General features: G+C 36.2%; 1 protein-coding gene across 1 annotated transcript; it reads left to right on the forward strand.

The window, feature by feature from the left end:
• The first annotated feature begins 6,527 nt into the window (after positions 1 to 6,527).
• Positions 6,528 to 7,653, forward strand: LOC149195097 (uncharacterized). Its single transcript, XM_089407885.1, has 2 exons — positions 6,528 to 7,370; positions 7,570 to 7,653. Exons 1-2 carry the CDS (start codon positions 6,528 to 6,530, stop codon positions 7,651 to 7,653), a joined length of 927 nt encoding a protein of 308 aa, XP_089264011.1.
• The last annotated feature ends 18,308 nt before the right edge of the window (positions 7,654 to 25,961 follow it).

The following is a 25,961-nucleotide window of genomic DNA, read 5'->3' on the forward strand; positions in this document are numbered from 1 at the left end:
AAAAGTTTTCCTACAAGATCCTCATTTGATTTTTATTTTTTTTATGCTAAAGTCATATATGATAGTAGTAAATTAAGAATTTTTTTCAAATGAAAAAATATACACACATGTACATAAAATCAATTTAACTTAGGGTTCAATTTAACTAATAATATTTTTATATCATTATATTGAAATATAAAATTACAATTTTCATTTTGTCGCTCTAAGGAGACTGGTGACCTTTTCACAAGAAGTGTATTAACAATACATCCTTTCACCATAAGTACAATAGCTTTTGATTTTATTTTTTATTTTTTGATTTTATTTTATTTATTATTATTATTATTATTATTTTGTATCTAGAGGAACCGACAACTGATACAAGCTTGTACTTGCGTGACACATGGTGGATTCTAATTACTACCACTATAGCTCTAGGTGAACCCATGCACGTCCCGACACACGGCCCACGAGACTAGTTAGAGAAATTTGAATCTCAAACTACTTACTTCACAATAACTTCATATCACGATAATCACCAATCAAACTGCTCCTAAAAACAAAAACTCCTTTTAAACAAATATAAAATTACATAAATATCATTTTATTCCTCCAATAAACTTATTAAATGTGGCCGATAGCGAACAACATTATAAACATAAATAACACAAGTTCATTTTCATTTTCGTATCAAGTCTTTCATACAACAAACCATTAATATATTTATCATCCTTTTAAATAATTAATTGTTCATAAAAATTAAGATATGCTAGGTTTTCTAATCATAAAGTCGGAGATCCATGCTAGTCTAACATAAAAATCTCAAACTATATCATGTGAGAATCCAACTCAAAATTGGAGAAAATGGCGAAGTAAAGCGTAATATCCGTTTCATATGTCAGCTATGTTAAGTGAATGTCAAAGCGTTGACTACTAAGATCAATATTTGTGACTACAAAACACTGAACTGTTGTTGGTGGTGAATGTCAATGTCGGCGAGCATGACGGTTTTGCGGGAAAGGTCATGAATCGTGATTGTGGTGCGTATATGGGTAGAAATAGAATCAAGAAGGAGATCGGACTTGAGATGGGAATTTTGACAACCTTCACACAGAAACGATCACACTAATTATGTTTAACAGTTTACATTAAAACTAATTAATAAATAGTAATAATATTCTAATATTATTCTTATATGTAAATTATATAAAATTAATAATATTTTTAGAGATAAAATAATATAAATATATTTTTATTAAATTATAAAATAAAATTGTTTTGAGTTAGTGTATTAGAATTGGGTTAAATCATTAAAAGGTTAATTAAATTGGGAAGTAATATAATTTTTTTTTAGATATATTTTAAGTCATTTTGTTCAAATTAGTGAATGATTAATATAAGGTTGAGCTATGAGATAGGCATAAATTGATTGTTTTAGGGTTTTTTCAGGATGTTGAATTTATTTATGCATTAAAAAAACACATTTTAAATTAGTATATATATATATATATCTTAAGTATGGATCTAACATGAGCGTAGAGGGATCAAATTTCTTGAGACAACACATTGGGGATGATGAGAGCGCTGGAGCGAAACCGGAATGCTACGCATCGTCTTCCATGGAACCTCCCTGCCGCGCCCACAACCAATCCATGCTCTGCAAGTAGCGACCTCCACCGACCACTTGGCGCCCATGCGCATTTGACGTCCAGCCTACAAGAAGTCTCCGCCACCCTCGCATGCAGGTTTTGGCCCTCAGAATAATGAACGTCGCCATAGCAAATCCTACTCTGTGCCTCTGCTCTCGCACCGAACTGGGCCACCTGCAGTTCCTTCCCTGAATTCATAAGCAGCCTTCTCTCGTTTAAATGCTCTAAATCCTCGCCTAAGCCAGACTTCATCCGTCTTTTACCTGCTTTTCCATTCCTCTGGCCCTCCTGCTCAACGGTTTCTCTGGTTCATGGCGGACGTGCGGTTCGTGCATATGGGTTTCTGCTCCAGGTAAGTCTCTACAAAACGCTTGCTTGCATTTTCATATTTTTGTCTTTCACAGGTTTTACAATTTCCTCAATAGTATGTGCTTTCGTATGGTGTTTGCCTAGCGGGTATACATAGACTCTAGTTCCCTCCCATCTTGCCAGAAGGATGTTAAAATCTTTCCTCTGCAAGCTTCGGAACCACTTCATAATTTACAAGCCCTGCAGTGATATCCGCTTTAAAATTGGTTATTGGTGGTGTATTGTAAAAGTCTACTGCTGCTGCATCCTTTGTGATGAACAGCCTCAGTAATTTTTGCTCTCCACAGTCTTAGTCCTCTGCTCATCCTCTGCAAGCTCCCTTGGAGCGAATCGAACTAGGGTCCCCTGAAAATTTTTCCGATTGTCTCTCTGGCCGTTTTTCGTTTTTCCGGTGCCTGCATGCATCCAGGCATTACTCTCTGCAGCTACCCTTTGTCTGATAGATCCGTTTCAGGATTTCAAATTGTCCTTCGTACAATCGAAGTCCGTTCCTCTGTCCTTTTCCTCTATTTCACTTGCTGGAACATTTATTCCTTCCATACGCTGGAAGTGATTGGTGGTTGAGCCTTGTCAGAACCTTCGACTTAGTCCATTTTTTTCTTCTCCTTTGTACTTCCTCCTCGGTTGTGCCCCTTTTGGCGGTGCATGGAGGAAGCATACGGCTCCATTGCATCAGAGGACCTCATCAATGCCACCGTCAATGCGGAGAACGCGTGGTCATCTGCCACCCTGGCAACTATGAACAGTCTGCTTGTCAATCCATCTTTGCCTAAAGCAACTCCACGTCACAGGAATATGGATCGCGGGCCCAAAAGGCAGCTCAAGGCCGCGAATACTTCCTCCCCTCCACGTGCGATCCGGATCGACATCGCACAGCTGGATGAAAGACTAGAAAGTCTTCAGCAAAATGCTCTTGTTGGGAAATGGCATTTCCCGGAAATGTCTGATGCTGAAATGAGGACTTGGATAGCCAAATATTGGAAACCGGTCATTGGATATGTCCCGGTTATTTCTAGCCTCATGTGTGACTGGTATTGCTTTCATTTCCTCACAACTGAAGATGCAAGCACAATCCTTGGTCGGCCCTGGGTTTATAAACGCAGCTTCCTTGCTATGCACAGGTGGTTCATGGGTTTTAATCCGCTGAAGAACACCCCGGTTAACAACTTAATCTGGGTTAAATGCCCAAATCTTCCTCTGGAACTATGGTCTCCGGAATCCCTTCAGATGATTGGCAATGCTATAGGCCGATTTATTTATGTTGACCCCTGGTGCCTTGGCGAACGAGATAAGCGAATTGCCTGGATTCTTATCTAGAGAACATATAAGGGGGGATTCCCCGACCATATTGAAATCAATTGGAAGGATCAATCCATCTCCCAAAGATTGGATTTTTGGGGAATCCCATTTCGTTGTGCTGCTTGCAAAAAGACAGGTCATCTGGTAAGAAATTGTCCCAGTGCCAAGTTATATGCAAACAGGAAAGGCCACAGGAAATCTTTCCTCAATGGCAGCCAATCGTCTCCTTCCTCCCCTGTGAAATCCCGGGCCCATAGTAATACACCCCCCCTCCGCCCGACTCAAGCTCCCCCCTCTGTCATGCACTCCCCTCCCTTCACTGAACCCTTCGATGACCCCCCTGTTCCTTCTCCGCAGCCGGCGGACCCAAAGAATTTCTCCCCCGCCCCCCAGCATATACCTCCGCCCACAAAGGACTTTTCTGTTGGATCTATCCCTATTCTCATCTCCTCTTCGTCCCCGGGGGCCAGGCCAGATAAAGGGAAGGGGAAAATGCAATCTGTTGGACCCACCCCTCCAAACTCCCCTTTCTCCTCCCCTGTCAATCTTTTTGACAGCGATCTCGACCTCTTGCAAACCAGGGTTCTCTTCAGCTTGAGCCCCTCACGATCCATAAACCTGGGGCTTGCTCGCCTGTAATCAGCCCGGAATCGGCCAAGAACATTATGGTCCGGAGGAGGGGTCGGGGCAGCTCTCGACACTTCAGAGGCAGAACCTTTGTTACAAATGAAGGCATCTGAAATCTATCTCTTGTTGAAGTCCCTGTTCTTGATGATACATCTTCTCAGCCCCTTAGAGCACGCAAGGCTGCCATATCTCCAAAATGATCTCTGTTTTATCTTTTAACATTCGTGGTCTTGGCGTGGACCCAAAATTTATCACGCTAAAGAATTTTCTCTTCCATTCCAGGGCCTCAATTATTCTTATACAGGAAACGATGCATGGGAAGGAGGACTCTCTGTCATATTTCCGTAAGATGTTGCCCTTTTGGCACATGGCTGCTACTGAAGCATCCAGACTCTCGGGTGGCATGATCTCCCTTTGGGATTCGTTAAAGGTCAAGGCGAAGGCCTACAGTTGCTTTGCTGGAATTCTAATATCAGTATCAATCCGTGGTATTGATTTTCCTATCAACATTCTCAATCTATATGCCCTTATAAATCCTGTATTTCTTTCTGGAACAGGGTTTTTGCTTCCGACCTTTTCAATCTAAACAGTCTGATCATTGCGGGAGATAAAAATGTTGTTTTGTACTCAAACGAGGTTTGGGGGATGGGAAAGATAAACAGTGCCTTGGCGGACCTCATCTCCTCCGAACTGATAAACAGGAACATGGTCGACATCATCCCTGCCCGGAACAGGTCGACATGGTCAAATGGTAGGGTCGGTAAGGCCTACATTGCCAAACGTTTGGACAGGGTTTTCATCCACTTCAACCTCATTGACAAATTAGGCCTTCCAAAGCTGTCTGTGGAGAATGTCATGATCTCGGATCACCTCCCCATCCTCTTAACGTGGCCTGACAAGATTTTCAAAAGAGGCTACTCATTCAAGTTTGATAATAGCCTCCTCCTGGACCCTGCCTTCAATCTCTTTGTTCAGTCAGCATGGAAAGATATAAAGGCCCGGGAGCAAACGAATTTTATTTTTTCCACCTTCAGGGAAAAATTATCCGAGCTCAGGGCCCTGGTGAAGAAATGGCAGTTCAAAAGACACCAGGAAGACAGGGAGGCCTTAAATCGAGTTCAACAGGAAATCCAGTCCATTATGGAATCCACTGATTTTTCCTCTTGCTCTCTCGAGAGGAAAGCTTGCATCAGGGATTTGGAGAAACGAAGATCTTGCTTACTAAAACAGGACGAGGCAAAATGGAGGCTCAAAAGCCGCGCCACTTGGCTTGAATTGGGCGACAAAAACACGAAATTCTTCCATAAGTTCGCCAATGCTCGTAGAGAGAGGAACTACATTTGGAAAATAAAGGATGAATAGGGGAATGAGGCTGTCTCGCAGGAGGTCATCACTCGGCTCGCGTTAAGGTTCTTCAACAAACAGTACAGCAGATCAAATGATATTACTTTCAGTGATATCCGATGGGGGATTGACCCTATGCCTGTGATGTTTGATCATGATATGAATGAGGAAATTTTCCGTCCTGTTGATGAGGATGAACTTCTTAGCGCCATGAAAACTTTCAAAAAGGACAAAGCCCCTGGCCCGGACGGCTGGACTATTGGCTTCCTCACTCACTTTTTTGACCTCTTTAAAAATGATTTGCTAAGCATGGTCTACGCCTCCAGACAGACTGGTCAAATCCACAGCCATACTTCCTCCACTCTCATCGCCCTCATTCCGAAGAAAGATGAGCCTGAATCCTTCTCTGATTTCCGCCCTATCTCGCTTTGCAACATCTCCTTCAAGATCATCACAAAGATCATTGCTCTCAGAATAAAGGGAACTCTGGCCCGTCATCTCTCTCCAAACCAGCATGCTTTCCTCAAGGGTCGTAACATTCATGATGCTGTCGCCTCCACTCAGGAATGTCTCCATTCCATTGCTGTCAATAACACCAACGCAGCCATCCTGAAAATTGACTTGCAGCGGGCTTTCGATGTTATCGATTGGGGATATCTTCAATGTCTCCTCGCCAAAATTGGTTTATCTCCTGCTGTCATCCGCTGGATTATGGGGTGCATTGAAAATGTTAACTATGCAATTCTGGTGAATGGACAACCTTCCCCTTTCTTCAAGGCCGAGAGGGGCCTCCGGCAAGGATGCCCTCTGTCCCCCCTTCTCTTTATCCTTGCCATTGATGCCATGAGCCACCATATCAATCGTGTTATGGCTCTGAAAGAAATTATTCCGATAAGGATCTGCAAGAACATCAAGATGTCACACAACCTCTTCGTTGATGACGTGCTCATATTTGCTATGCTCTCCATGGCTACTTGGCTATGCATAAAATCCATCCTGGATCGTTTTCACAAAGCCTCGGGGCTGGCCATGAACAAAGCAAAAACAATTCTCTACCATAATGGTGTCGACGAACACCTCATCTGCCGAATCACCCATATTTTCGACATTCAATATAAGCCACTTTCAAATGGAATCAAGTATCTTGGGTTCAGGTTAAAGGGTTGCTCCTACAAGTCGACGGACTGGCGCTAGCTCGTAGATCGCTTTCTCAACAAGCTCGCTCTTTGGAGCTTCCGCACCCTCTCTTTAGGAGGCATGGTTGTTCTTGTCAAATCGGTCCTATCTCAGCGCTCAGTCTTCTGGGGTCACCTATTCCTTCTCCCGACTTGCATTATCCAAGCAATCAACAGAATTATTTCCTGCTTCATTTGGGGAGCAAAGGCCGAGCGTTGCAAAATTCACCTCGCAAAGCTGGACCTTCTCACCTTGCCGAAAAATTCTGATGAATGGGGCATTCTGAACATCAAAATTTTTGGGGTTGCTCTTATCTGTAAATCCCTTTGGAGGGGTATTTATGGTACCAACCTGTGGAGCGACATCATTCGACAAAAATATCTAAGAGGCAGGGGAATTGAATTCTGGTTCAGATCTGATTCTATTGGCATCAAAAGAGGCTCTGCAATCTGGCTCAGTTTTCGTAGGGTCCAGCAATACTTCCTCAGCAATCTAAAATGGAAAATTTACACTGGTAGTAAGATTTTCATTGGTTTCGATTCCTTCGCTGGATTCAGAGGAACATTACAGGTTCCCCCTCCTCTTCTTTTCTTCCTCCGCAGATCTGGCTTCTTTACATGGAACCGAATCATCAAGGAATGGAGTGGCTCTTCGCCCGTGCTTCGGGATGCTGATGACATTCGTCTCCCAATCGACCTCCGCCCTCTTTGGTCCGATCTGTCTTCCTCTCTCCAGCGGGGAGGCTTACAGCGTTCCACCATTGATGACCACCTGATCTGGTCCCTTCCTTTCTCTGTTCCGCATGCAAAAGTAAAGGACATATACTCTGATCTCATTTCTGTTAACGCACCAGCAAATCGGCGCTTTCCAGTCTTCTGGTGGAAGCTTGGATGCCCCCTTAAGATTATCTTATTCTCCTGGTTGGTGCTTTTCAACAAGAATTTAACTTGGGACTCCTTGAGGCGGCGGTCATGGCACGGCCCCAGCAGATGTGCTCTCTGCAATATGGATGAGGAGACAAACTTCCATCTCTTCTTCAAATGCTCTGTCACCCAACAAATCTGGTATGACCTTGCACAATTTTTCTCTTTTCAACATCTTAATTTCATCTCTGTGGATGCAGCGTTTGTCTGGTGGGGACGCCAAAAAACTCTCCGGCCCATTCTGCCCATCACCATCTGGTCACTTTGGAGGTGGCGGAACCTGAAAATTTTCGAGGACTCTTCTCTATCCGCCGAATTTGTCCTATCATCTGTGTCTGCTCATTATCTCCCGATCAGCTGAATGGGTTCTATGGTTTTTGTTTTTTGTTCTGAAAATGCTGTAAATCAGGTTCATGTTTTCATGATGGTTATCTGCTCAACTTGGTTTTGAGATGCTGTCTATCGCTACTATAAGGAGTTTTTCAACAAACATTCAGAACTATCTGAACATTTTGTTTTTATATTTCCTCAATATAATATCAAGATTTTCTTTCTAGAAAAAAGAGGGATCAAATTTCTTCACGTCTAAATTTTTTTAAAGTGCAAAATATAATATGTAATTTGTCACAGTTTAAATTGTAGTTTTGAATGCGATATAAAATATATATAAGACAAAATAAACATTTTAACCATAAAATTTTATTGTTTTCATAATATATACATTTTTTTTAAATGATATATAATTACGTGATAAGTCATATTGATTTTGACGTTAGAGAATAGAAATAGTTTCTACCATCAGATTGATTGAAAGCCACAATTTGTCAATTACAATTTGTTACCGAGTGACCTCAGCCATCGTTTGAAAAACTTGCAAGCTTGGTTACGGTTGAAGGTTATCCTGTGTGAAGAATATTCAGGGTTGCAAAAGCATCCCAGCTAATATGGCTATCCTCGAACACAATCTCCTCACGCAACATAACGCTCTTCTCTTCAGAGGTGTCGTTGTCAGAACAACTGCGGATTTGGATGGGAAGAGCAATATAATATGGGCTTTCCTTACAAAACTAATGTGGAAGACATAGTTTACACCACCAATGAGGCTGCCCTGCACTAGTACATACAGTTCCACCACGAAATGTTGTCGACCATATCAGTGTATTTGAAATTGAACTTGAGAGGTGTGTTCACCTAAAATTTTATTTGCTCTTGTTAAAATTTGAGGTCATTCTCCATACCGACCATGCACATAGAGCCTTTCAGGGAAGGACGTAGTTGTTTTAATTCGAGTTATCGATTGCTCGATGGACTACCTTGTTGGAGCAGGCACAATGTTTCGTTGGGACTGAATCCGGAAAACCTTCTCGGTACCCGTTTTTTATTAATAAAAAATCACCTTTAGGGTACAATCAAGCATTCCTACGGGCACTAAAATGGATTTTCTTTTTAGTCAATTATTACTTTTACATAAAGTTTCTCTATGCAGGATAGTCTCATTCGCTTTTAGGTGTTTTACGATTTGGCAAGGTCGTGTTTTATAATCGACTGGCCTATGTCGTTCTATTGTTCTCGTAATCAGTATGTTCGCTTGAATGAGTGATAGATGTTGCATTTATGAGCAGTGGAGCAGTCGGATAACTTGAATGGTTTTGCACATCATTTGAGGGAGTGTAGTGAAGACTATATATTTTCACCTTATTTCACTTCTGAGGAGGGAGCATCTAATTTTGCAGCGGTAATAAATTCTGCAGTGTCAACAATGTCACCAATCTATTGTTAGGAACTTTGTAGAACATACATCAAATGGTTGTCGTCACCATATGTTGTAAGGCTCATGAGAGGTTGCTAGATCTTATTACTGTTGGTAGATCTTGTTAGGTTAGATAACATTTTCGATTGCTATATGATTGCCTATGTTCGATTTCCATTTCGTCACATTGGATTTGGATCCATATTGTCAAGGTTTTACTTGCTGCATTTGAATAAATTAAATCCCTATTATTCTAATTTGATAATTGAATTCTAAAATCAATATATTTGATAATGGATTTATATTCAACGTTTTATATGGACTGAATTTCATAGTAATTTTTGATGGATTTAATATATGTTTTGCATATTATTTTATATGTTTACAATGTTTAATATATGAACTACCTTCTATTTATTAGATTAGTCATCTGATTTTAAATTACACTTAGGGGTGGCTAGACATGTTGAATCACAGTATGCCTGGGTCTAACAAATGACACAAATAATCATTCCGAATGGTTATGCTAATCACAATTGTCCTATAATAATATAGGATTGCCTATAAAATTTGTCGCGAGTTGTAATATTTTTTTGGTTTGGTGAATAATAGATAGACTTCACTAAATAAACAATATCAATCCAATTAAATAAATTAGAAAATGGTTCGGCTGTTTGTTCAATGAATCAAAGGTTTGGTGAATCAGAGAGAGACTTCATTTGGATTAAATAAGCCATCAAACTACTTCCCTACGTAAACACAATGAAATCTGTTTCGATAACATAACATCTACTATAGATGAAATATCCCTTTATTTGCTAATTCATAGATCAAACATTCTTCTTTCTTTCTTTTTCTTTTCTTTCTTTTCTCTTTCTTCTTTCTTTTTCTTTTTTTTTTTTTTTTGGCTAATTCACAGATCAACTAAAAGAAATTAAAAAAAAAAAAAATTGGTTATTTGGATAAACATGATGAAATTAATGATTTTCATTTTTCAAAATAAAATTAATCAATATCCTATTTTTATTTTCGGTGTAATTTTCTATGTGGAAGAAAAATATAAATGTAAAATCATATGGTTGGAATCTTCATTTCCATATTGGGTGTAACTGTCTTCTGATTGATTGACATTTATAATAAAATTCACAAAAAAAATACAACAATAACTATATATTAAATGATTTTCACTTTCCAAAATATCATCCGTCTCATATTACTTTATAATAATGGATAGAATATTTCTACAATAAATTTATAAAATTATGATGACAATTAATAGAATATTCTTGCAATAAATTTATAGAATTATGATGACAATGTTCTAACTATAAAAATCTAAAATAATATTCACTTTACACCATAAAATGCCATATCTAAAGATTAAGAGGAAATCTATGTTGAAAAGCTTATAGAATCTCTTAATTTGGCATAATGTAAGTGATTTCTCTTTATCTTCTAGTTTTCAATGGCATATTGCTTACTCATTTTTATATGTCAAGATTCTTTATGCCTTAAGACGTTATCTTTGCAACATCTGATGCAATTGATAGTATATACATAATTGAAATTAAAATATTTTACCTAAATATTTTATTGATAACCTTCATTGAATATTTTTTTATATAAAACATTAAAATATTTTATTAAATAGATCTTCAAATAGTTTATTTAAATTTATTGTTGAAATATTTTTGAAAAGTATAAGTTTAAACATCTTACTCCCTTATATTTTTTATTTCTAATTAATTTACAACATATTCATTTTTTTTTTAATTATAACCTATATTATTATAGGGGCACATGTCAACTAAATGAATGGACAGAAAGACAAACTTACACATCCCTGATACTGGAATGTAGAATGAGCCTCTCAACTCAATAATAAAAAATCACCATCTAACCAAATACACATCGTCGATACTGGATTGTAAAATGAGCCTCTCAACTCAATAACAAAAAATCACTATCTAACCAAAAATTTTATTGTCAATTTTAAACCCAAAAACAAAAAACAAAATGTAAAATAATAAGACTACCTGAAAAATAATTATATTAATTATTATCCATTATTTAAAAAAAATATTATATATATAAAGAATCAAATCTAAGCGTACGCTTTTCTCCATTTTTTTATATTAATATGATTCCATTGTAAATTCAAGTGTCATTATCGGTTATAAAAACTCCACTAGTGGAAAACCTCTCTTTAATCATTACTCGAAGTAATAAGGAGGCTAATGGTTTGATCACAACCTCCTATTTCTATGTCCCGAGAGACTCTAACTCCCAAAAATTGTTACCAAACAAAGCCACTTCTCTCATTCAAGGGATCTCAAACAAAAACGGGGAGCAACTTGGGAGCAACTTCATTGCTTTCATCCCTAATCAACTATGGATTTTAATCTCAATCCATTTCCTCCATTTATTTACCTATATCCCAGCAATACTATCATTAATTTTCAAGTTTGGAGAGGGAATATGTAAGGAGGTTACTTCATATATTTTTAATACAAAAATTAAACTTTGACCTAGAAGGTGGAAGTTAAGAAGGTAGAAGTTAAGGATGTGTTGTTTTGAGATTTTATAGTTAAATTAAGGTGGAAGTTAAGAAGGTAGAAGTTAAGGATGTGTTGTTTTGAGATTTTATAGTTAAATCTATCTTATAGTCATTAAACTTGTCAATTTGCACTTAAATTTAAGTTGTATAAATTCATATTAAGTTCAAATTTATAATCTTTTTAGAGGGTTCAAACCGCTTGAGGTGTATTCATTTATTTGTGTTTGGGCTTTTAAAAGGTGACATGATAGATATAAAGTTAATATGAATTTACACTACTTGTTATCTGTGTGTCACTTGACAACACCATGATGGTCATGGAGGGAATTACACAGCTTTTTCACTAGAAAACCATCAATTTTGTCTTACTTCTCATTTCATTATTCATATAAAAAAAAATTGATATTGCAATATTTTATTTAAGATAATCATTTTTTTAAATATAATTTTAAATGCCACATGTCAATTCCATGTGGAATATGAAAACAAGTATATATTCTCTTATATTGAGAAGCATAATATTATTTATTTTTAATTATTTTTCTCTTTACAATTTAAGGTTTATATTCATATCAATCACCATCTCTTCACAAATATAACTCCATATTAAACCATAAATTAAAGTTAAAAATGAGTCTAACATAATATATGAAAAGGGGATTAGTAAAGAACATATTCATTGTCCTTTGATTATTGTAAAAAATGTTGGAAGTAATGCTTTCATGTCATGTATAACTGTCATTAGCAGTTAAGAGGAGTGAGCCTAGAAGTTGTTGTTTCCAATGTATGAGTTGTAGTCATGATCTAGATGTGTCGAAGTCATTAATTTATGTCTTATATATGTGTACCTATGGTTATCAATAAAAGTATCGTGTGTGATTTGTATTGTGTGTAATCACTATCTATGCTCTCTTCTATTTTTCTAATATGGTATTAGAGCCTATTCTAGCTTGATTCCGTTATTGGAAGGCCAAGAAGATGTGAGAGTTGTGAGAGTGAATTACATACATACATATAGTGTTTGATTTGTGTGTTTATGTGTACATTTGTTAGCTATATTGTAGATCTGAATTATTTTATCTTTCTATAAGAGGTAGAGCATATTCTATAGAGTTGATTGTATGGATGTCATTGTCCCTAATAAGAAAATGTTGTTGGTCTTCTCATTTTGATACGCCTGGCGTCAGCGTGTCGAAACAATATTGAGGAGCAGCTGATCTATTCAAGTATGGAGCAACAGATCTATTCACCATGTGGATCAACGGATCTATTCAACATGTAGTTGCAAGCCAATTAGATTAAGTGTGTCTTTTTTTTTTGCCAAGGGTGAGGGCATAAGAAACAACGTGCCATCGATGCCAGACCTTGGGGATCAAGCTTTAACGTGGGAAGACGTAGTAATAAAAACAAAATCAAAGGTGAAATTGATGTAAGGCGAGTATGTAGACCCACAATTTGATTGAATAGAGGTTGCACAAGATTTGAAGATTGGAACATGCTTCTGCACTTGGGGGTTGGGGGTTTCACACCAGATTTGTGAATATGCAAAGATTTCAATGATGAATAGGGGTTGTTGCAAGCTAAATTATAGTGAGGTAATGAGATTTGATCTCATGATCTCACTTTGAGTATGTGCTCTTTTAGCGACATCTCTCATTTTTTGACTTTGAGATTTGGATAGATGACAATATATATTATATATATACCATGGTGGAGACAACCACAAAAACAGAGTTTAGTAATTCATAAGATGCACACCCCACTGCTACTACATGCCTACCATCTTGTTCCAATATGCCTAAGTCCACACAATCCAGGGTCAACGCAGTCCCATGGACGTGCAAATGTTTTACAACTGCCCAGCTCGATGTTTGAACTCATTAATTTTTTATTTTTTTTTGAACTTTGGAGTTTTCATTTTAAACATATTGAGTTTGATCAACTCAATATGTGATTGTAAGTTTGTCGGAATTGACCACTATAACAAATGCTTTGTGAAGACGAGAAAACTCCAAGATAAAGTCTAAACTAGATGAACAACTTTTGACATATGCTAAGGAGGGACGTGGTGACTTGTATATGCTTGGATGACAGTTGATAGTTTGATGATTGTTGAGTTTGTAGTTGTGAGATGTTTGTGTCTAAGTAGTTTTTTATTTATTTCAATTCTGGTCATAGAAAGGGTTGGTGGTTCTTAAACTGGGAGCCCCGGTGTCTGAAACATCAATTCTTGTGTGTTTTTATTGGTTATAAAAAGGGTTGGTGGCTCTTAAACTGGAATCCCTGGTGTCTGAAACATCAATTCTTGTGTAAGGTCAAGTTGTTTGATCAACTCTTGAACACATTCAATATCAAGACCTCCATCCTAGAAACTGATAGATAGCGAAAAGTGAAATATCTGACATATGATGGTTGGTCCACAAGATGGTTCTTTACTTGATGGCTCTTATTGCAGAAGTCCCGACGAGCCGAGTTGTCAGTATTGTTGATCTTGCAAAGTTCATCAACGATGGTTAGAGGCAATTACGTTTTAAATGGAGGTCAAGTGACAACTCACAGATGTGGTGATGAAAGAGTGGTGTTTGCAAGATTCTAGAGTGGATGTGAGTGTTGAAGAAGACCAATCAGACAAATATTATCTTTGTTGTTGCAATGTGTGTTTTCAATGTTTTTCATGTAAGCATTAATGGAGGGTGTTGGAAGTAATTCTTTCATGTCATGTGTAGTTGTCATTAGAAGTTAAGAGGAGTGAGTCTAGAAGTTGTTGTTTCCAATGTATGAGTTGTAGTCATGATCTAGATGTGTCGAAGTCATTAATTTATGTCGTATATACATGTACCTTTGCTTATCATTAAAAGTGTCATGTGCTATCTGAATTATTTTATCTTTCTATAAGAGGCAATGCATATTCTACAGAGTTGATTGTATGGATGTCATTGTCCCTCATAAAAATATGTTCTTGGTCTTCTCATTTTGATTTGCCTAGCATTAGCATGTCAAATCAATATTGAGGAGTAGCTGATCTATTCAAGTATGGAGCAAAAGATCTATTCATCATGCGGATCAACAGATCTATTCAACATGTAGTTGCAAGCCAATTAGATTAAGTGTGTCTTTTTTTTTGCCAAGGGTGTGGGCGTAAGAGATAGCGTGCCATTGATGTCAGACCTTGGGGATCAGGCTTTGATGTGGGATGATGTAGCAATAAAAACAAAATCAAAGGTGAAATTGATGTAAGGCGAGTATGTAGACCCACAATTTGATTGAATAGAGGTTGCACAAGATTTGAAGGCTGGAACATGCTTCTGCACTTGGGGGTCGGGGGTTTCACACCCAGATTTGTGAATATGCAAAGATTTCAATGATGAATAGGTGTTGTTGCAAGCTAAATTGCAACGAGGTAATGAGATTCGATCTCATGATCTCACTTTGAGTATGTGTTCTTTTGGTGACAACTCTCATTTGTTGACTTTGAGATTTTGGCAGATGGCAATATATATTTTATATATACCATGGTGGAGATAACCGGAAAAACAGAGTTTAGTAATTCATGATAAGACACACACCCCACTGCTACTACATGCCTATCATCTTGGTCCAATATGCCTAAGTCCACACAATCCAGGGTCAACGCAGTCCCACAGATGTGCAGATGTTTGACAACTCCTCAGCTCGATGTTTGAACTCGTCAATTTTTTTTGAACTTTGGAGTTTTCATTTTAAACATATTGAGTTTGGTCAACTCAATATGTGATTGTAATTTTTTCGGAATTGGCCACTATAACAAATGCTTTGTGAAGACGAGAAAAATTCGAGATAAAGTCTAAACTAGATGAACAACTTTTGACCTATGCTCAGGAGGGATGTGGTGACTTGTATATGCCTGGATGACGGTTGATAGTTTGATGATTATTGAGTTTGTAGTTGTGAGATGTTTGTGTCTAAGTAGTTTTTTATTTATTTCAATTCCGGTCATAGAAAGGGTTGGTGGTTCTTAAACTAGAAGCCCCGGTGTCTGAAACATCAATTCTTGTGTGTTTTTATTGGTTATAAAAAGGGTTGGTGGCTCTTAAACTTGAATCCCTGGTGTCCAAAACATTAATTCTTGTGTAAGGTCAAGTTGTTTGATCAACTCTTGAACACAATCAATATCTAGACCTCCATCATAGAAACTGATGGATAGCCAAAAGTTAAATATCCGATAGATGATGGTTGGTCCATAGGATGGTTCATTACTTGATGGCTCTTATCGCAGAAACCCCGACGAGCCAAGTTGTCAGTATTTTTGATATTGCAAAGTTCATCAATGATGGTCAGAGACAATTACGTTTTAAATGGAGGTCAAGTGACAGCTCAAAGATGTGGTGGTGAAAGAGTGGTGTTTGCAATATTCCAGAGTGGATGTGAGTGTTGATGAAGACCAGTCAAACATATATTATCTTTGTTGTTGTAATGTGTCTTTTCAATGTTTTTCATATAAGCATTAAGGGAGGGTGTTGGAAGTAATGCTTCCATGTCATGTGTAGTTGTCATTAGGAGTTATGAGGAGTTAGTCTAGAAGTTGTTGTTTCCAATGTATGAGTTGTAGTCATGATTTAGATGTGTCGAAGTCAGTAATTTATGTCTTATATATTTGTACATGTGGTGATCAATAAAAGTATAAGTGCGATATGTGTTGTGTGTAATCACTATCTCTGCTCTCTTCCATTTTTTCTAATGAAAATGTCATTACGAAGGTTTTTTTATATACGTTAGGTTTCATAACATGTCTTAATTACCCATAGTTTTGAGTATACAAATATAATTAGCACATTCATACAAATTAAATGGATTTGTTGGTAAATATCCATAGGTATCAATCTAATTTTAAGCATCAAACTCTCATCCCACCATACATCTCATATTGCCCATATTAAAAAAGAAAATCATAAAACCTAACTAAATTAAATTATTTTTATTATTAATTATAAACATAATTAATACATGAGCTAAACAATATTCTTAACTATAGAGATTCACCCCATTTTACCATGGAACTTCTTAACTTGTAAATAGATTTTGTTAGAATAGGATGGCTTATCAATAATTATTGATAGTTAAATTAAAATTATGAAAAACTTATTTTGAAATAAACATGTCTATGAACATTATTATTATATATTACTTTTAATATATTAATATATTATATTTTTTCTAAATGGTATAAAAATATATATCCCCTAATTTAAAACTTCATTTACATTACATAAATGAACAATTTTTGGATTATTGCAAATGACAAAACCTCACCTCTTTGGTATATATAGGAGCCTAAAAAGTCATAGTATAATCAAAGCCTAAATAAAAATAATAAGAATAATAAGCTTTTATGGGCACAAAATAACAATATAAAAACTACACGAGCACAACACTAATAATAAAGACTACACTAACCATAGCAATAAAAAAAATATACTATTTAATCAAATGATAACACAACACAACTAACCCTTTCTAAAGTAATCCTTCCCTGCTAAAGATAATACTTACCAGAGGTGTAGTTCCTCCTCCTCAATAGGGAAGTTGACCTTCCCGGCTAATAATAATAATACTATCCATTTTTAAGGTCATTAAAACTTCATTTAAATTACATAAATGAACAATTTTTGGATTATTACAAATGACAAAACCTCACCTCTTTGGTATATATAGGAGTCTAAAAAGTCATAGTATAATCAAAGCCTAAATAAAAATAATAAGAATAATAAGCTTTTATGGGCACAAAATAACAATATAAAAACTACACTAGCACAACACTTATAATAAAGACTACACCAATCATAGCAATAAAAAAATATACTATTTAATCATATGATAACACAACACAACTAACCCTTTCTAAAGTAATCCTTCCCTGCTAAAGATAATACTTACCCAAGGTGTAGTTCCTCCTCCTCAATAGGGAAGTTGACCTTCCCGGCTAAAGATGATAATAATAATAATAATAATAATATCCATTTTTAAGGTCACAACCAAGCCATACACCAAATTGGTGTATGAGATCCCCTTGTTTGTGGGACAAGGGACCCAATAATAATAATAATAATATCCATTTTTAAGGTCACAGCCAAGCCAGACACCAAATGGGTGTATGAGATCCCCTTGTTTGTGGGACAAGGGATCCACCTCCGCTTGCTAAGTCTAAGAAAGCATACATACTCCACCATATTGGTGTATGAGATCCCCTTGTTTGTGGGACAAGGGACCCACCTCGTGATTTGACTGGTGAGTCTACAAAAGCATACATACTCTATCCCCCTCTCGTTTTGAACCTGTGACCTCTTATGAGGAAACACATGCTCTTAACTATTAAGCTCACTCAATCTGTATAATACTTACTCAATGCTTGTCTTCTCACCCATGCAACCCAATTTCTTAATTTCAAGGTGTAGTTCCTCATCTTCAATGAGAAGTTGCCACGGTCGCACAAACCTAAATAAAGTAAGTAGGCTTGAGAATCCAATGGTAAAAGTGCCTAAGCGATGCCGCCCATGAATGCTCTGTCGAACGCTGGTCCAACAGCTCCTCCATTTAAAGCCCGTACAACTAAATGTGAGGCATAATTATCATATGGAATCCTCCTTTTCATTACTTCACATTCACATTCCAGGGACTAGGGAATATGCGAGTTAATACATGGTTAATAAAAAATAAGATATGCTATGGTTTTTCAAGGCATATGACAAAGTCGGAGATCTATGTAGTCAATATATATCTATCATGTAGCAATATCCGTGACACTGTTGTGAGTCAATGTCAAAACGTTGACTACAATGTCTGTGACTAAAAAAACCTATTGTTAGTTTGAATGTCAAAACGAATTCTACACGAGAGATTTCAAATTTGGCGACCAACCAATTGGATGAATTGTAATTAATGTCAACTTTCGCAATCCTTAAATTAATTGATGAAAGAACACAAAAGGCTGACCAAATACTGAAGTTAAGGAATTAGACAATTAAATCATGAACAAAAGGAATTGGTCAGGTCTACCGAAACTTGGAATAATGTTTCCAGGATTTTGCGCTCTTTCATTTCTCCGCAACCGGGTTCTGGTGAGCTTTTCAACCTGAATATGCATATTCACCTCCTCTTGCCCTTGCCATTGCATATATAAGTACACTACCCCGCCCATTGCATTATACAACTGATAGCGTTGAGGATTACTTCTGAAAAGTAAGGGAATTATTTTTGTTCGTTTCTTTTACTTCTACTGCGATTTGGAGATTTCTTGTTTTGTCTTGAATAGAAGATATTCAATAGACTACATTTTTCATTAGATTACATTTCATCGATTGATTGGCGTGAGAAGCAGCAGCAGTGAAATGATCAATTCCTGAAGTATTATTATCAAAGACGAGCCATGAAGACTGCAAGTTTGTTTATGTTCTTCTTCTGCGTTTCAGTAGCGGCAATAGTAATGAAGGAAGGCGCAATCGATGCAGCTAGAGTACTGAAACAGAGGAATATTGTAACAAGCCAAGCTGATAAAAATCCATGTGATCATCAGTACAATTTCCTTAATGGGGATTATGATGTGAGAGATATATTGAAGAGTAAACTTCCTTGTGGCCCCAAGTCCAGGAGTTGGTCACAAATACGCCGATTCCTTGGGCTTTTGAAGATGAAGGCAAGTAATGCAGGCAATCCATTGAAGATTAACAAACTTCCTTCTGGTCCGAGTGGAGGAGTAGGGCACAAATATATGAATGCCGCTGGGTACATGAAGCCATCAGGAGTAGCTGCACAAACATTAATTAGCGCCACGCCATTGAACAAACTGCCATCAGGTTCGAGTGGGGGAGTAGGGCACAGCTATAACGACTGATGACCACTTTCATAATAAATGCATAACCAATCGACTCAAATCCAGCAAATCCTCCGATTCTAATCCATTTTGTAGTCTCTCTTCTGGAGGATGAGACGGGTGTATCCGAGACCTATTTCTTGAAGCATCATGTATCCTTTGTCTTGTAGGTTCAATCTCTGGCAAAAATTGTTCGACTTCATGTGGACTTCCCTTTATATAGGTAGGCTGAGATCTTGATTGAGAGACATGTCTAGCTTCTGGTTGCGACTGGGCTTCCTTGACATTATTTGACTGCAGTGTTAAAGGATTGCCCAAATGCCCTGCTTGGAAGTTATTGGACTGCAATGCAATAGGGTTACTTGAATGTGACTCCTTGAAGTTATTTGCCTTTGCTACCACAGGGTTTCTTAACTGCACTGCCTGAAAGTTGTTTGACTTCAATCTCGGGGGTTGCTTGACTGCACTGCATAGGATCAATTGATTGCATTGCCTTGGGAAAGCTTAAATCAGATGGATGTTTTCCATCTTTGTTGCTTTCAGTTTCATTGACTGCTTGTTTCCCACTTGAGTGAGGCTCTATAACTGCTGGTCTTGGTTTTGTTGTTTTTTGAGAAGTTAGATTAGCTCCTGAAAACGGACCATGCACAAAAGGGCACTTATCACCCTTTACACAATATCCATGCTGGAAAAAATAGCAGGGAACTTTCGGTTTGTTTGCAGTGCCAGATGCCGGTAACGATGCTGAGGACGATGGTGGCACTGTTGCTGGTGTTGGTGCTCCTGACAAGCCATCTAGTGGCTGAAACGGAAACACAAATACACAAGTTAGTGTCATAAATAGATTAAAAAAAAATTATACAAAGAAATATTTACAGTCTTCAAAATTACCAAAAGACAGACATACAACAAGAAACAACCAAAATAGGTCGCAACCTACAAGCCTATCAGAAACACACACTACAATTAGGTTTATTTATTAGAGATAATGGGAGAGAAATTAAAACACCCGTAATTGAGTGCACTACTTGGATCTATATACAAACACTGATGTAGAAATGAAGGTATGAAGTCCTTACACAAAAAAATTAAATAATAATAATAATAATAAAAATAAAATAAAATAAAATAGTACTTAGAAAATATTCTTGACAAACTTGTATGAATATCAAGAAAATTCCTACGGAAAATGAGAAAAGAATCCACAACCACATAAAATTACAATGACAAATACAAAAAAACTAATGCCCATAAAAAAATTGCAAACAATAAAGAATACAGTCCAAAAAGAAAGAACTGTGGGATTTTTAAGTTAACAATTTTGTAACTAGAAAAACGAACCAGATGAGGTAATAATACTGCACAACAAAGGGACATCTACCATATTAATAGATACGCTGAAGGGATCCCTGATGAGTTGAAGAATAATTGGAAGGGCCAAGAAGGTGCAATGAACAATCATGCTAGAAAGGATCGGAATAAAGATCATTTAAGGGATTGTCAGAGATTTCATCAAACTGTCTTATTGCTAATGGACTATATTACAATGGAAACTTCAGGATCAGCCTTTTCTAGAAAATCTATCATTAATGTGACTTAATTAAAAAGTTTTTAATAATAAGAAAAACTCAGAGGATGTCTAAAAGAGCAGGTAAGATTTAGACAATTGACCCCCAGCCAGTACCAACAATCTCTGGGATTGATCCTGGCACTTTCACTGTGCCGATATTCACAATCATTACCCTGCAGAAAGACAAAAGCTCTTAGTACATTTCAAGATTTTTATGAGCAAATGTAACACTAAGTTACTAACAAAGCTACCTGAATTAAAAACTTAGAACATAGATACCAAGAAATTTTATTTTTTATTTTTTATTGGTCCAGAATGAATGGCGAGCCATTGAAGTTCAGCAATCTCGTGGATAGGTGCACTATGCCATTCATAGTCTTGAGCTACACATCATGTTATTTAGAAGACTTTTGAATTACCAGCAAAACCAGCAGCAACAGGCTGGGGCTCAATCTCAACCTATGGGTCTCAATTTAATTAATGAATGCATTAGGTTGACCATAACAAAATATCCATTTTCAGAATACACATTATCATCCACCCTTGCTTTCAACAATGTCCATTCACATGCTGCTATTCTTCCCCACTCTATGCTTTACAGCGTTTCCTTTGCAACATAAAATGCAAATGCTAGTTACTAATACAATTAGATTTAACTCCTATGATAGATTCGTGGACAATTAATGTGTGCAAATAAAGTGGTGGTCGTCCTTGCCGCTGCCTCCTGATTTGTATTACAGGTGCCACGATGTTGGACGACAATAAATCCCATGCTATCGGGCCATAAATGAATGGCGGGTGTATATGCCCACCGTTCGACCGAAATCCCAACTCCTTTATATAGAAATAAATTACAATTACAATAATGTTATATTTATTTTTAACTAGAGATAATTCATTTAAAATTCAAAGTCATAATGAAAATTGTTTTTAAAATTCAAAGTCATAATGAAAATTGTTTTTAAAAGAAATGATTAATTCTTGTTATTTAGATTAAAATTAATTATTATTAATAATAATATGGTTAGGTGTAAAAATTTTGTGATTTATAATGTAAAAATCAATTTTTCCACGTGATTAATCTTAAAAACTAATTTCTATACAATAATAATAGTTTAATATTATTAAAATATATAAATAAAAAATTATTATTGTATAGTTTAATATTATTATAATATATAAATAAAAATATAATAATAATTTTTTATTGTAAGATAATATAAATAAAACAAAATATAATAATATTTTTATCCTAATATAAAATAAAATTGGTTTAAGTAATAAACCAGAATTAGTTTAAAGTATTGAAGGGTCAATTAAATTGGAAAGGAACATAATTTTTTTGAGATTCTAGATAATTTGCCAAGGAGTTGTTAAAATCACGAATTTAAAGTGTGAAGGTTGAATTAATTGCAAAGTATATTTATATTTAACATTAAATTTATTTTATATTTAAAAGTATATTTATAATTTATTGCAAAGTAATATTATGTTTTATTATAAAATATTATTTAAATTGTAATTTAATTAAAATCAAAATTTATTTTATTTTATATTTTTAAAAATTATAAAAAATGGTAAAAAGATTGAATGGAGAATCACTCTATTGTGTATTTCTTTCCAATGGCTAGGGTTTGTTTAGCCGTTGTGGAATCCATCAATGAAGACAATCATAACAAAGGAAATTTTCTTGCACAAGTTCATTGAGGTTTATATTTGCAACAATCGACTAGGATTTGCGGTCGCAAAAGCTGCCATTGCTTGGAGCTCATCAAGGTTCACATTTGCAACAATCGCCCAGGATCTCTGATAGCAGAAGTCATAACTAAAATTGAATCTCTCCTCTCTTCCTGCGGACCCATCAGTTTGTTCATGGTCGATCTCAGTTGGGCTTAATATAAATCCCTTGAGTTTATAATCCATCGAGTTTATAATATAAATTTCAACTATAGTAAACCATGGTCCGACATCACATTGTGACAAGGCTTGTTTCAATATGAAATATGGTCAACAATGTTTATTTTAGGGTTTATAATATTTATCTTAGGCTTTATATACCTTGGGTCTATAATATTAATCCCTTGGGTTTAATATTATTCCCTTGGGTTTATAATCTTTTGGGGTTTTAGTATTAATCCCTTGGGTTTATTATTTCCTTGGATTTATAGTATCATTCCCTTGGGTTTATTAATCTAAGGGTCCATATTTGTATGTTATGATATTATTCATACAGTTTATCATATTAATCATAGGGTTAAATATAAATCCCTTGCATTTATAATCATGGTCAACCATGGTCAAACATCACATTATGTCAAAGGTTGTCTCAATATGAAAACCAACCATGGTTAACCATTGTCAATCATCATCAACCATGGTCATTCATGGTCATGCATTGTCCAATGTCACATTGTGACAAATATTGTCTTAATATGAAAATCAACCATGGCCAGGCATGTTCAACCATGGTCCGACATGTTCAACCATGGTCCAACATTGAATTGCAACAAAGATTGTCTCAATATGAAAATAAAACATGGTAAACCATGGTACAACAAGAGTAAAACATGGTAAACCATGTTTATCTTAATGTTTATAATATTAATCCCTTGGGTTTATATACCTTCGTTTATAATACTTATCTTATATTTTTATCATGGGATTTGCTGAACCTGAAAATCAATCATGGTTAGCCATGGTCAACCAGACCGATCATGTTCAACATTGGTCAAACATGGTCGGCCATGGTAAATATGGTCAACCATGGTTAACTATGGTCAATATTGGTCGAACATAAAATTATGACAAAGATTGTCTTAATATGAAAATCAACCGTGGTCAACCATGGTCCAATGTCACATTGTGACAAAGATTGTCTCAATATGAAAAATCAACCATAGTAAATCATGGTTACATTGAGACAATGATTGTCTCTTGGTCCAACGTCACATTGTGATAACCATGCTTAAGCATGGTCAAGCATGGTCAAGCATGGTTGTCCATCATCGTCCTTGGTCAATCATGGTTTACATTGGTCAATGAAACATGGTCAACCATGGTCAATCATGATCAAGCATGGTTAATAACCATGGCCACATTGTGACAAATATTGTCTCATGGTTCAACGTCACATTGTGAAAGCCATGGTCATCCATGGTAAACCATGTTCCAATGTTGCATTGTGACAAAGATTGTCTCAATATGAAAATAAACCATGGTTAAGCATGGCCAATCATGGTCAACCATGGTGAAGCATGGTCTACCATAGCATTGCGATAAAAAAAAAAAATGAATATGAAAATCAATCATGGTCAGGCATGGTCAACCATGGTCTAATGTCACATTGTGACAAAGCTTGTCTCAATATTAAAATCATCCATGGTCAATCATGGTCAACCATGTTTGTTTTAGGGTTTATAATATTTATCTTAGGGTTTATATACCTTGGGCTTACAATATTAATTTCTTGGGTTTTTAATATTAATCCCTTAGGTTTATTAGTGCCTTGGGTTTATAATATTAATCCCGGGGTTTAATAAAAATCCCTTGGGTTTCTAATCATGGTCAACCATCATCAATCATGGTCAACCATGGTCCAATATCACATTTTGACAAAGATTTTTTCAATATGAAAATAAACCATGGTTCAATGTCACATTGTGACAAAAATTGTCTTAATATAAAAATCAATCATGGTCAATCATGGTCCAACTTCACATTGTGACAAAGATTATCTCAATACGAAAATCAAACATGGTCAGTCATGGTCAACCATGGTTGATCCAAGATTTTTTTTTCTTATAGATGCAACGGAGTTGACATGAGTTATAACGCTTAAAAACCATATAAACATAAGAATGAAAAATGAAGACAAAGAGACATCATCACAAAATATCATGACACAGAGATTTGATTACGAAGTTCATCCAATTTGGACTACTCTCCTTGGCCCTACTCAATAATGGGGAGGCCTTCTTTTATTAAGTGGCATGAAAAGAGAGAAGTACAAGTAGATTTCTACATAAACATCCTTATACCTCCAATCTGGAAGATAGCTAGAAAATGGAGAGACCAGCTCTAGAAACAAGCAACGCCACTGACTTCCTGGCAAAAAATATTACAAAAATGCTTATCCGAAAACCCCATTTGGATAATTGGGCATTCTGGAACCTTCTTGAAACCTCCCTGCAGCCAGGGTTAGGGTCTATTGTATGCAGTAAAATTGGCGTATTCGGCTAGTCCTCTCTCCCTTTCTCCGACACAATAGTCATAAATATAATGGCATGGCAACATCCCTCAAAATCGGGGTAGCTCTTAACATAAAACCCAAGGTTAGCAAGCAAAAGGATTCATGGCAATAATCCTTCCGCAATAGAAAAACCAATATCTAATAAAGCAACCCATTACAACAGCGCATGAGTCTCGGCAACAGGTTTATCGAAGCTTCTATCTTATTGGTGGAAATTCTGATGCCTAGACACAACATCTCACGATAAAAATGGATCTGACAGGAGTATTCACCGTATGCCATAATGTCTCGCGTCCGGAACTTCCATCGCACTATCGTAATTGGTGTGAAACCCTCGGCACATTGATCTAGTGCTCTGTCGCACCTAGGGAAAATTTTAAGAACCCCCCCTAAATTTACATGTATAATAAATGGGCGAATCTCCATGGTATATAGGAAAAATGGAAGGCGATTTTATCAATAATATGATATGTATATATAATTTTTTGGCGAATCTCTCACCAGGCATGGCGAATATTTTACTCAATTATAAAATCTTGTGTTTATTGAATACACAAATGAAATCATTGCATTTCTTTAAAATATCTTTTGAAATCAAAATTACCGAAATTACATATCGA

The sequence above is a fragment of the Pinus tabuliformis genome, chromosome 2_2, assembly GCF_031772625.1.
Source record: "Pinus tabuliformis cultivar Carrire ecotype Pingquan chromosome 2_2, CPIR1, whole genome shotgun sequence".
NCBI classification, from domain to species: domain Eukaryota; kingdom Viridiplantae; phylum Streptophyta; class Pinopsida; order Pinales; family Pinaceae; genus Pinus; species Pinus tabuliformis.

Bases quoted from the DNA above. Each gene is read 5' to 3' on its own strand.
- LOC149195097 (XM_089407885.1), top strand. From the start codon at position 6,528: ATGGTTGTTCTTGTCAAATCGGTCCTATCTCAGCGCTCAGTCTTCTGG. The intron at 7,371-7,569 runs GTGCTTTTCAAC...CTGTGGATGCAG, and splicing joins TTATCTTATTCTCCTGGTTG to CGTTTGTCTGGTGGGGACGC.